Here is a 13,170-nt window from a genome sequence, read left to right as displayed (position 1 = left end):
TGTGTTATGTTGTTAGAGGCATTATTGCCTATCACTTGATCAGTGACTGTTTATGTCATTGAGTCTGTCATGATTTTGATTAAGTCGCTGCTCTTTCCTGGTTTGTTATTGTGTATTACCAAACAGTCATGGGCTCAATTTGATGTTACTTCCTGAGTCTGACATTCATTGTTTCCTGCCAGGCTGCATTTGAATGAATGAAGGAAATAATGAATTACATAACTTGAATGAATATATTGATCTCTAGACTAGAGGTTAAATTTGATTTTTTTGATTCCTTAACATCCATTTTGAACTTTTATTTATACTCCCCCTATCTCTCGTTCTCTCTCTGGGGACAGCAGTGCTACCCAAGACCCTCGGATGCCTTTCAGACGGTAGCGAGGGAACAGCCATGCACGCCATGCCAGGACAGCCGCCTGGCCAACGGGGACGCAAGCCAGGCCGCAGGAAAACCAAGCTGACAGGGCCCTGGGGCCAGAAGGGGGCCGGAGTAGGACCGCAGGCCCCCCCGCCCGGAAAGGGACTGGAGCCTATCAAGGTCCCCAAGAAGAGAGGCCCCAAACCGGGGAGTAAGGTACAGACCAAGGACCCAGGTTGGGGAGTCATGGTTGGGGAGGGTTTGTAGGGTAGGGTTGGATGTTTCATCCTGTGTCGCAGCACCCAAACACTCTTTTATAATAACAACCTTATTGGTCAAAAGTCAACAATTCACTTCTATTCTAATTCCACTGCTACTGAGAAAAGTCATGTTTGCCCTCCAATTGACAACTAATGTGGTTGACCTAACCCTAACATTGTCCTCTCCCTCCTTCTCTGTGTTTAGTTGGGCTGGGCGAAGAGAGCAGGCTGGCTGGAGGGTGCCATGGCAGGCCCAGGGCGACCTGTGTCCCGGCCCAGAGGGAGGCTGCCAGCCAACTGGGCCCAGAGGATGGCCCTGCAGGAGGGTCAAGTGGAGTCCATCAAGATCCCAAAAAAGAGAGGGCCCAAGCCCGGCAGCAAGGTAACCACACACATACACAATTTATATATTTTTAGGTACAATGTAACTAATCCAGCACCTGGGACAAGTGTTTCTTATGGATGAGCACATACCACCCCACTAAACGTTGTGTGTGTGTGTGTCTGTGTGAACAGAGAAAACCGCGGGTGGTGCCCAACCCCGTGCCCGTTTCCCCCACCAGCAGTATGCCAGAGCCAGACACCAGCACGGTGCCCCTGGACAACGCCACCATCCCCAGCGCTGCCTTGCAGGCCGCCACAGGTACACACACACACACACACACACAAAGTAGTGCTCCATCACTGCAATTAACCCTCATATGGATTTCTGTGGAGCGCAATGCAACTTTTATTATGAATACTTGTATGCACTCGGACATCCTTGTGAGTCAGTCATTGATGAAAATGTAATATTTGTTTAAAGAAATATGTTTGGAGCATTAAGTCGAATCTGCCCTTTTCAGCCGGAGTGGTATACATGCTGAATGTTAAATGCCTCTGTTGTTTGTGTGCGTGACTGCCGGCATCTACTTACGTGTCCCACAGTGTGTGTATACCTGAACAAGTATGGGAAGGTGGGCCCCCACTTGGACGGCTGGCGGGTGCAGCAGCTGCCCGACCACTTTGGTCCAGGCCGGGTTTCCTCGGTGCTACAGCAGTGTGTCCAGGCCTGTGTGGACTGTGCCCACAACCAGAGCTCTGTCTTCTCCTGCCTCAAGCCAGGTCACGGAGGAGAGGTCATATCAGGTAAGGTCTGGGACTGGTACCTGCTTTCTGTATGGGCTATGTTTTCTGTAAGCTTTATTAGAAGTTTGGTTATAGAGATAATCAAAGGGTCTTTGCATTTCCTTAAAAAATATGATTTTTCCTTCATTTATTTCAAGCATCCCTGTGCACTACATCAGGACCAGTTGTTAAAACAGACTGGTAGATCCTTTTTTCCTGAAATTGATCAAACCAAAAGCTCTATATCTCCTTTTCACTTGGCATTGCTGCTAAGTGTGAGGAACAGTATTGGCTGTCTGAGCCTAACCCTTGCCCTCTGTGACCCATGCAGCCCACTTTGACCAACAGCACCATACCCTCACCCTGCCCACGGTCAACAGCGTCACGTACGTCCTGCGCTTCCTGGAGAAACTCTGTCACAACCTCTACTGTGACCCTCTGTTTGGCAGCCAGCCCGTCCCCCGTGGGGGCCTGCATTACGACAGCCACACCTACCCAGGTCAGCACACACACACACACACACACACACACACACACTGTACTGGGGCATAACCTTGGCTTTTCTGTTGGTTCAGGACAGAAAAGGGTTGTCTGTTTTGTTTTTGGCCTTTTCACCATTGTAACAGTGTCGATTTGAGTCAAGTATGTAGGTATTTACTTTTCACCCCTCAGTTTTTCTTTTCTGTTACTACACCCTCCAGAAAGGAGAAGTTTTAGGGAGGGGCTCACGACAGGTCCAGGCAGAGGCTCCAAGCGGTTCCTTCAAGACTCCTACTACAGCCCCATCCCCCACAAGCTGGCCAAAAACCTCTGCTTCTCCTCGGAAGGTACAGCTCCTTAGGAACTCCTTAGGAAATCCTTAAAGCTCCATTTAGAATAACTTGATTGATAAAAATAGAAACATGCACCTGTAATGGGACAAACAAATGGAAAACATTTGTGTACAAGCAAAAACTCTTATTTTAGGGTGTAGCTAGGACTGTGGAGGTCATGACATTTTGTTAGCCGGTTTTTGTAATGCAAAAGTCTGCCGGTCTCACAGTAATTGACCGTTAATTAACATAAACATGTTTAGCATCTCCAGGCCTCCACGAATACAAGCTGCATACAAGCCGCGTACAAGCTGCTGATGCGCGCGCCTTTGGAACATCTACAAGTCTAAGATTATACTTTTTTAAATGTAGATGTTCCAAAGGCTCGTGCATCAGCAGCTTGTATCTTGTCAGCTAAGTGAACAATCCTACAGCCTATGGCATGGAGCATAGCCAGATAACATACAGTAGGCCAACTCATATTCTGTTCTTCTGAAATACATTTTCTTCATATCATAATGTTACTTTAGACCTGACTATAATGGATTTATTGTGATGGTGTATATTACATTTAATATACACCATCACAACAAATCCATTATTTATTTTAGTCAGGTCTAGAGAAACATGATATGAAGAAAATGTATTTCAGAAGAACAGAATGTGAGTTGGCAATACTGTATGTTATCTGGGTATGCTCCATGCCAAAGGCTGTAGGCTTGTTCATTTAGCTGACAAGATATGCTTATACAGTAAGGGAAAAAAGTATTTGATCCCCTGCTGATTTTGTACGTTTGCCCACTGACAAAGAAATGATCAGTCTATAATTTTAATGGTAGGTTTATTTGAACAGTGAGAGACAGAATAACAACAACAAAATCCAGAAAAACGCATGTCAAAAATGTTATAAATTGATTTGCATTTTAATGATGGAAATAAGTATTTGACCCCCTCTCAATCAGAAAGATTTCTGGCTCCCAGGTGTATTTTATTTATACAGGTAACAAGCTGAGATTAGGAGCACACTCTTAAAGGGAGTGCTCCTAATCTCAGTTTGTTACCTGTATAAAATACACCTGTCCACAGAAGCAATGAATCAATCAGATTCCAAACTCTCCACCATGGCCAAGACCAAAGAGCTCTCCAAGGATGTCAGGGACAAGATTGTAGACCTACACAAGGCTAGAATGGGCTACAAGACCATCGCCAAGCAGCTTGGTGAGAAGGTGACAACAGTTGGTGCGATTATTCGCAAATGGAAGAAACACAAAATAACTGTCAATCTCCCTCGGCCTGGGGCTCCATGCAAGATCTCACCTCGTGGAGTTAAAATGATCATGAGAACGGTGAGGAATCAGCCCAGAACTACACGGGAGGATCTTGTCAATGATCTCAAGGCAGCTGGGACCATAGTCACCAAGAAAACAATTGGTAACACACTACGCCGTGAAGGACTGAAATCCTGCAGTGCCCGCAAGGTCCCCCTGCTCAAGAAAGCACATATACATGCCCGTCTGAAGTTTGCCAATGAACATCTGAATGATTCAGAGGAGAACTGGGTAAAAGTGTTGTGGTCAGATGAGACCAAAGTCGAGCTCTTTGGCATCAACTCAACTCGCCGTGTTTGGAGGAGGTGGAATGCTGCCTATTACCCCAAGAACACCATCCCCACCGTTAAACATGGAGGTGAAAACATTATGCTTTGGGGGTGTTTTTCTGCTAAGGGGACAGGATAACTTCACCGCATCAAAGGGACGATGGACGGGGCCATGTACCGTCAAATCTTGGGTGAGAACCTCCTTCCCTCAGCCAGGGCATTGACAATGGGTCGTGGATGGATATTCCAGCATGACAATGACGCAAAACACACGTCCAAGGCAACAAAGGAGTGGCTCAAGAAGAGGCACATTAAGGTCCTGGAGTGGCCTAGCCAGTCTCCAGACCTTAATCCCATAGAAAATCTGTGGAGGGAGCTGAAGGTTCGAGTTGCCAAACATCAGCCTCGAAACCTTAATGACTTGGAGAAGATCTGCAAAGAGGGGTGGGACAAAATCCCTCCTGAGATGTGTGCAAACCTGGTGGCCAACTACAAGAAACGTCTGACCTCTGTGATTGCCAACAAGGGTTTTGCCACCAAGTACTACAGTGGGGGAAAAAAGTATTTAGTCAGCCACCAATTGTGCAAGTTCTCCCACTTAAAAAGATGAGAGAGGCCTGTAATTTTCATCATAGGTACACGTCAACTATGACAGACAAATTGAGAATATTTTTTCCAGAAAATCACATTGTAGGATTTTTAATGAATTTATTTGCAAATTATGGTGGAAAATAAGTATTTGGTCACCTACAAACAAGCAAGATTTCTGGCTCTCACAGACCTGTAACTTCTTCTTTAAGAGGCTCCTCTGTCCTCCACTCGTTACCTGTATTAATGGCACCTGTTTGAACTTGTTATCAGTATAAAAGACACCTGTCCACAACCTCAAACAGTCACACTCCAAACTCCACTATGGCCAAGACCAAAGAGCTGTCAAAGGACACCAGAAACAAAATTGTAGACCTGCACCAGGCTGGGAAGACTGAATCTGCAATAGGTAAGCAGCTTGGTTTGAAGAAATCAACTGTGGGAGCAATTATTAGGAAATGGAAGACACTGATAATCTCCCTCGATCTGGGGCTCCACGCAAGATCTCACCCTGTGGGGTCAAAATGATCACAAGAACGGTGAGCAAAAATCCCAGAACCACACGGGGGGACCTAGTGAATGACCTGCAGAGAGCTGGGACCAATGTAACAAAGCCTACCATCAGTAACACACTACGCCGCCAGGGACTCAAATCCTGCAGTGCCAGACGTGTCCCCCTGCTTAAGCCAGTACATGTCCAGGCCCGTCTGAAGTTTGCTAGAGTGCATTTGGATGATCCAGAAGAGGATTGGGAGAATGTCATTTGGTCAGATGAAACCAAAATAGAACTTTTTGGTAAAAACTCAACTCGTCGTGTTTGGAGGACAAAGAATGCTGAGTTGCATCCAAAGAACACCATACCTACTGTGAAGCATGGGGGTGGAAACATCATGCTTTGGGGCTGTTTTTCTGCAAAGGGACCAGGACGACTGATCTGTGTAAAGGAAATAATGAATGGGGCCATGTATCGTGAGATTTTGAGTGAAAACCTCCTTCCATCAGCAAGGGCATTGAAGATGAAACGTGGCTGGGTCTTTCAGCATGACAATGATCCCAAACACACCGCCCGGGCAACGAAGGAGTGGCTTCGTAAGAAGCATTTCAAGGTCCTGGAGTGGCCTAGCCAGTCTCCAGATCTCAACCCCATAGAAAATCTTTGGAGGGAGTTGAAAGTCTGTGTTGCCCAGCGACAGCCCCAAAACATCACTGCTCTAGAGGAGATCTGCATGGAGGAATGGGCCAAAATACCAGCAACAGTGTGTGAAAACATTGTGAAGACTTACAGAAAACGTTTGACCTGTGTCATTGCCAACAAAGGGTATATAACAAAGTATTGAGAAACTTTTGTTATTGACCAAATACTTATTTTCCACCATCATTTGCAAATAAATTCATTAAAAATCCTACAATGTGATTTTCTGGAAATTTTTTTCTCATTTTGTCTGTCATAGTTGACGTGTACCTATGATGAAAATGACAGGCCTCTCTCATCTTTTTAAGTGGGAGAACTTGCACAATTGGTGGCTGACTAAATACTTTTTTTCCCCACTGTAAGTCATGTTTAGCAGAGGGGTCAAATACTTATTTCCCTCATTAAAATGCGTTTTTCTGGATTTTTTTGTTGTTATTCTGTCTCTCACTGTTCAAATAAACCTACCATTAAAATTATAGACTGATCATTTCTTTGTCAGTGGGCAAACGTACAAAATCAGCAGGGGATCAAATACTTTTTTCCCTCACAGTAAGTCCTGTGCCATTATTTTGTATTAAATGATTTTATATAATTGAACTTAGCTGAATAAAATAGAAAGGATATTTTTCCCATTCCAGAGCGAGTGCGCATATGAAGTGGTTGTGTTGAGCGTAAAAGTGATCATTTGAAACAGATCCTATACGCTAGGTTTAGAGTTATTTGGCAACTTTAGTTGTGAATGATACAAACCTTAGAATGTCTTACAAATCAAAACATATGGGTTGCATGATGCAACTATTTATCATTTGAGAGTGTCACACAAAAAAGCTTGCACTGTTCCTTGCCTCAGGCTGCACAGCTGTTCTCTCATCAAGTGACCATATTTTCACCCACCAGACTATTCTCAATTTAATCTTGTCTTTACTAATATGTAAAAAATGGGCAGGAACAGGGGCAGGGGAAAAAGACATGTCACCTGCATGCACTCGAATAGCGAATGGAGGCCTTGCGCTTTCCCGCCAATCCGTTTTTCAATTATGCCTGGTAGGCTACTTCGGTTTTATAGCGGAGCTGTGCTTAATATGAGCAGCTGAGAAATAAATATAAGAACACTTATTTCACTCCATGAATCAACCACTGTTTGAGGAGCATGCTCTTCCTGCGCGACAGGTGATATTCCGCCAAAACTCTGTATGCCATGGGCTCTCCAACCCTGTTCCTGCAGCTGCCCGGTGCTTATTTTGGAAAACCAAGTGAAATCTGTTCGGGAACATCGATGGTAACATGTTTTCGCAACAAAACATATTCCACTAAACTGTTGACAGCCCCTCTGCACGCTCGAGAAAGGAATAAAGGAGAGAGAGGAGGAGATGGAAATGCATGGTGGTGAGGTAGTCTGTATAGCGAAAGGTAATGTGTCACCTAATTAATTATGCAAATATAGAAAAAATGCCATATTACTAGGCTATTCAAAATCAAATACAAATTCACTATAATTGTAGGCTTATCTGTAAGCCACCCTGCACAACCAACAGCATCGCCTAGGGCTATATTTTCTCTCCCAGACTCGTGGATTGACATTTTGGAGCGTAGCATAATAGGTAACCAGTCCATCCAGTATGCATAATAATACAGTCCATACTCAAAGGCGATTACTCAAATGTGTTTAATTTTGGAGTATAGGCTAGACCAATATCCAAAACATCTTAAAACAGTTTTGTTTTATGTTTTTTTGCCATGTGTAATATGTGGTAGGCTATGTATTGTGTAACGGCACAATCATCATTTTAATTCAGGTATTTTTCGGGCTTGCGATCATAAGCCTATGCGTATGCATAAGCTCAAATGCGTATTGTGGTTTTGAATAAATCACCTTAGAAGCGCTGTCCATTTTGTTGTGTTAGGCTTTGAAACAACATCCACAACGACCATGTTTTACACAGTTTCAACCTGCTGTTGAACTTCTTTCTTCAAATTGATCATCACAGTGAGGTGAGTTTTAAAAGCACGATACTGTTTTGAAGTGTTTGATGTGATTTTCGATTTCATTTGCATTGATGTTAGAGGGACAATAGAGCCCTGAGTACCAGGCCATTAGGTCCTGATGGTCGTTAGCAAGTTGGGTACTACCAAAGCATGTCCAGAGTGCATAAGAGGAGATTACCGTGACTCAGCGGTCACATGGAATTTTACTGCGGTCATAACTCATGACTGCCGGTGTGGCGGTAATACGGTCACCGCAACAGGCCTAGGTGTAGCCAGTAATGTCCCACTAAGCAAACTTTTTGACTACAGTTAAACTACAGGCTACAGGTGTGTCACTTGGGCCTTGTCATTGACTCTCCTCTCCATGTTGTTCCAGGTGAGCCCTTCCTCATGGAGAACGGTGTAGGGGAGTCGGAGCACTTAAAGAAGAGCCCCCTGTCCCCAGGCTCGACAGGGCAGCGGTCCCCCACCAAGTTGCTAAATCTCAAGTCTTCAGGTAGGGGATCATCTTTAATGCAGTGCATGTCATTAAAGGCAAAAATGATATTGTCCAGTGGATTTGTTAAAATTTTTAGCCAAGCTGAAAATTACGATTATTTATGGTTTGTGTATGGCTTTTCGGTAACACTTTAAATGGAGTTGCTCCTCATCCCATAATAACGAAACCCACGGGTGATTGGTGACTAATATTCCTCTGTATCTCTACTCTGACCCGCCATCCGACACAGGCTCTGAGCGTTTAAGAGAGAGCCCTCGGCCCAGTGACCAGGACCCCAACCTGTGGACGGTGGAGGACGTCATGCAGTTCATCAGAGACATAGACCCCCTACTGGCCCCCCACGCAGACCTCTTCAGAAAACATGTACGTATCCACAGAATTTAATAGAATAGTAGTATCCTATTGTATCTCTATGTACGTATCAGCCTGACAGAACACTCAGCATAGAAGGACACTTAAAGTACATTCGGAAAGTATTCACACCCCTTGACGTTAAAGCCTTATTCTAAAATTGATGAAATTGTTTTTTTTCCCCCTCATCAGTCTACACACCATACCCCATAATGACAAAGCAAAAACAGGTTTTTATAAATTTGCAATATTACATTTACATAAGTATTCAGACCCTTTACTCAGTACTTTGTTGAAGCACCTTTGGCAGCGATTACAGCCTTGAGTCTTCTTGGGAATGACGTTACAAGCTTGGCACACCTGTATTTAGGGAGTTTCTCCCATTCTTCTCTGCAGATCCTCTCAAGCTCTGTCAGGTTGGATGGGGAGCGTCGCTGCACAGCTATTTTCAGGTCTCTCTAGAGTCCGGGCTCTGGCTAGGCAACTTAAGGACATTCAGAGACTTGTCCCGAAGCCACTCCTGCGTTGTCTTGGCTGTGTGCTTAGGGTCGTTATCCTGTTGGAAGCTGACTCTTCGCCCCAGTCTGAGGTCCTGAACGCTCTGGAGCAGGTTTTCATCAAGAATCTCTCTCTACTTTACTCTCTTCATCTTTCCCTCGATCCTGACTAGTCTCCCAGTCCCTGCTGCTGAAAAACATCCCCACAGCATGATGCTGCCACCACCATGCTTCACCGTAGGGATGGTGCCAGGTTTCCTCCAGACATGACGTTTGGCATTCAGGCCAAAAAGTTCAATCTTGGTTTCATCAGACCAGAGAATCTTGTTTCTCATGGTCTGAGAGTCTTTAGGTGCCTTTTGGCAAACTCCAAGCGGGCTGTCATGGAAGCCATTCCTCAGTAAAATGCATGTCTGGCCACTCTACCATAAAGGCCTGATTGGTGGAGGGCTGCAGAGATGGTTGTCATTCTAGAAGGTTCTCCCATCTCCACAGAGGAACTCTTGAGCTCTCTCAGTGACCATCGGGTTCTTGGTCACCTCCCTGACCAAGGCCCTTCTCCCCCGATTGCTCAGTTTGGCCGGGCTGCCAGCTCTAGGAAGAGTCTTGGTGGTTCCAAACTTCTTTCATTTAAGAATGAAGGAGGCCACTGTGTTCTTGGGGACCTTCAAACTGCAGACATTTTTTGGTACCCTTCACCAGATCTGTGCCATGACACAATCCTGTCTCTGAGCTCTACGGACAATTCCTTCAACCTCATGGCTTGGTTTTTGCTCTGACATGCACTGTCAACAGTGGGACCTTATATAGACAAGTATGTGCCTTTCCAAATTATGTCCAATCAATTGAATTTACCACAGGTGGACTCCAATGAAGTTGTAGAAACATCTCAAGGATGATCAGTGGAAACTGGATGCACCTGAGCTCAATTTCGAGTCTCATAGCAAAGGGTCTGAATACTTATGTAAATAAGGTATTTCTGTTTTTGTTTTTTAATACATTTGCAAACATTTCTAAAAAGCTGTTTTCGCTTTGTCATTATGGGGTATTGTGTGTAGATTGAGGAGTAAAAAAAATAATTGAATCCATTTTAGAATAAGGCTGTAACGTAACAAATGTGGGAAAAGTCAAGGGGTGTGAATACTTTCCGAATGCACTGTATGTTATGCCATTGTTTTTAGTGGAAGGATTTTTTCAGTCGTTTGTTGAGTTTATAACCTCCATAGCAAATGAACATAGCATATCCCTCCATAGCAAATTAAAATGTTATCCCACTCCAATGTGTTGCAGGAGATTGATGGCAAAGCCCTCCTGTTACTACGCAGCGACATGATGATGAAATACATGGGCTTGAAGCTCGGGCCTGCCCTCAAACTCACATTCCACATCGACAGGCTCAAACATGGATGCCCTTATTGAGCTCATCAGCATCCCCCCACCCCACCCCACTACTACGACTCACGCCTTCTCCCCTCTACAGGATATAATGCACTGCATACTACTGGACTGACCATCACATGTAGCATCCGCCACTAGGCTACGATACCTGGTGTCATATATCCCCCCTCCCCTTTCTCTGCCGCATCTAAGAAGCCCTGTGGCAAACTTCTCTTTTTTACATTTTATTTCTGTTGTGGCACAATCCAGCCCTACGGAAGCATGGGATATGCAGACTGACTGACTCGCCCACATCTCCTCATCCATCATGTTACTCGCCTGTTTTTCTATTCCATATTCTCTTACAACAACCTCTACCAATGATGCCCTCCCTGTGTGTAGCCATTTCTTACTGTAATTGCCATTTTAGGCCAGAGTCTTTATTACATTGTTTTTGATCACATTCTTTTTGTTTGATCAAGTACCTTTCATTTTTTGTACCCTCCCTGAAAATAAGGACTTGCCGTTTTGTACGAAATATGTATACTGAACAAAAATATAAATGCAACATGTAAAGTGTTGGTCCCATGTTTCATGAGCTGAAATAAAAGATCCCAGAAATGATCCATACGCACAAAAAGCTTATTTCTCTCAAATGTTGTGCACAAATTTGTTTAAATCCTTGTTAGTGAGCATTTCTCATTTGCCAAGATAATCCATCCACCTGACAGGTGTGGCATATCAAGAAGCTGATTAAACAGCATGATCATAACACAGGTGCACCTTGTGCTAGGGACAATAAAAGGCTGCTGTTTTGAGGGAACGTGCAATTGGCATGCTGACTGCAGGAATGTCCACCAGAGCTGTTGCCAGATAATTGAATGTTAATTTCTCTACCATAAGCCGCCTCCAACGTCATTTTAGTGAATTTGGCAGTACGTCCAACCGGCCTCACAACCACAGACCACGTGTAACCACGCCAGTCCAGGACCTCCACATCAGACTTCTTCACCTGTGGGATCGTCTGAGCCCAGCCACCCGGACAGCTGATAAAACTGTGGGTTTGCACAACCGAATAATTTCTGCACAAACTGTCAGAAACCGTCTCAGGGAAGCTCATCTTTGTGCTCATTGTCCTCACCAGTGTCTTGACCTGACTGCAGTTCGGCGTCGTGTCCGACTTCAGAGGGCAAATGCTCACCTTCGATGGCCACTGGCACGCTGGAGAAGTGTGCTCTTCACAGAGGGTTTCAACTGTACCGGGTAGATGGCAGATAGTGTATGGTGTCGTGTGGGCGAGTGGTTTGCTGATGTCAATGTGAACAGAGTGCCCCATGGTAGCATTGGGGTTATGTATGGGCTGGCATAAGCTACGGACAATGAACACAATTGCATTTTATCATGACGAGATCCTGAGGCCCATTGTCGTGCCATTCATCCGCCGTCATCACCTCATGTTTCAGCATGATAATGCACGGCCCCATGTCGCAAGGATATGTACACAGTTCCTGGAAGATGAAAATGTCCCAGTTCTTCCATGGCCTGCATACTCACCAGACATGTCACCCATTGAGCATGTTTGGGATGCTCTGGATCGACGTGTACGACAGCGTGTTCCAGTTCCCACCAATATCCAGCAACTTCACACAGCCATTAAAGAGGAGTGGGACAACATCAACAGCCTGATCAACTCTATGCGAAGGAGATGTCTCGCGCTGCATGAGGCAAATGGTGGTCACACCAGATACTAACTGGTTTTCTGATCCACGCCCCTACTTTATTTGTATTTTTTTTAAGCTATCTGAGACCAACAGATGCATATATGTATTCCCAGTCATGTGAAATCCATAGATTAGGGCCTAATGAATTTATTTCAATTGACTGATTTCTTTATATGAACTGTAACTCAGTAAAGTCTTTGAAATTGTTGCACTTCTATTTTTGTTCAGTGTAATTAATTCCAGAAAAAAACACTAGGTGTTTCCCAGCTGTTTGGGATTTGTTCTGAATTAAGTTTCGTTTGGAGGCATGGTTTTCAAACAGCATGACATTATACATTATCAAAACACATTATACTGTGCTGAAGAAATACTGACATGATATACTATGTTGCTTTTATCTTGTTATGGATGTTTACAATGACTCGTTATTTGTACTTTTTTTATTTTTATACTATATTATTAGAGTTCATACATTGAGAGCTTTATCATACGCATTAATGTTCAATAAAGATATAACTGTTGGTCTCTGTCAGTCATACTTTCTTAATTTGTAAACAATATTGGCATAGCGGTTTTTTGGCGGTGTCGGAGGTGGAACTGTGTTAGAGCTGTCAAATCCACAAGCGGCTCCTGGCGTTATATCTATAGCGGACATTGCCATTACGATAAATCCTGTGAAGCCTTGTTTACAAGTTCGAACACTGGAATGTGAGATGTAATTTACATTTTCATTTGGAGTGTAATTTCCATATAGCCTACACTTTCTCGTTCTGAACTTCTAACAAATGGGATGGGTGTGGCTTCATGAACAGCTGCTCACCG

General features: G+C 44.2%; 1 protein-coding gene across 5 annotated transcripts in view; it reads left to right on the top strand.

The window, feature by feature from the left end:
- The window catches only part of LOC311139577 (polycomb protein SCMH1-like), a 52,799-nt gene extending 39,930 nt beyond the window's left edge, over window positions 1–12,869 (top strand). For 3 of the 5 annotated variants that reach the window (XM_084174482.1, XM_084174478.1, XM_084174481.1), the window contains exons 9-17: window positions 342–577; window positions 827–1,003; window positions 1,138–1,264; window positions 1,549–1,749; window positions 2,060–2,227; window positions 2,430–2,555; window positions 8,280–8,399; window positions 8,632–8,765; window positions 10,541–12,869. In XM_084174482.1, the coding sequence (XP_084030608.1) occupies window positions 342–577; window positions 827–1,003; window positions 1,138–1,264; window positions 1,549–1,749; window positions 2,060–2,227; window positions 2,430–2,555; window positions 8,280–8,399; window positions 8,632–8,765; window positions 10,541–10,669 (1,418 nt within the window). In that variant the 3' untranslated portion in view covers window positions 10,670–12,869. The remainder of the gene's footprint in view (window positions 1–341; window positions 578–826; window positions 1,004–1,137; window positions 1,265–1,548; window positions 1,750–2,059; window positions 2,228–2,429; window positions 2,556–8,279; window positions 8,400–8,631; window positions 8,766–10,540) is intronic. The other 2 variants (XM_084174479.1, XM_084174480.1) reach the window with 1 other exon arrangement.
- The last annotated feature ends 301 nt before the right edge of the window (window positions 12,870–13,170 follow it).

This window comes from Coregonus lavaretus, assembly GCF_964263955.1.
Source record: "Coregonus lavaretus genome assembly, chromosome: 13".
Classification (NCBI taxonomy): domain Eukaryota; kingdom Metazoa; phylum Chordata; class Actinopteri; order Salmoniformes; family Salmonidae; genus Coregonus; species Coregonus lavaretus.
This window is presented reverse-complemented; position numbering and strand designations above follow the sequence as displayed.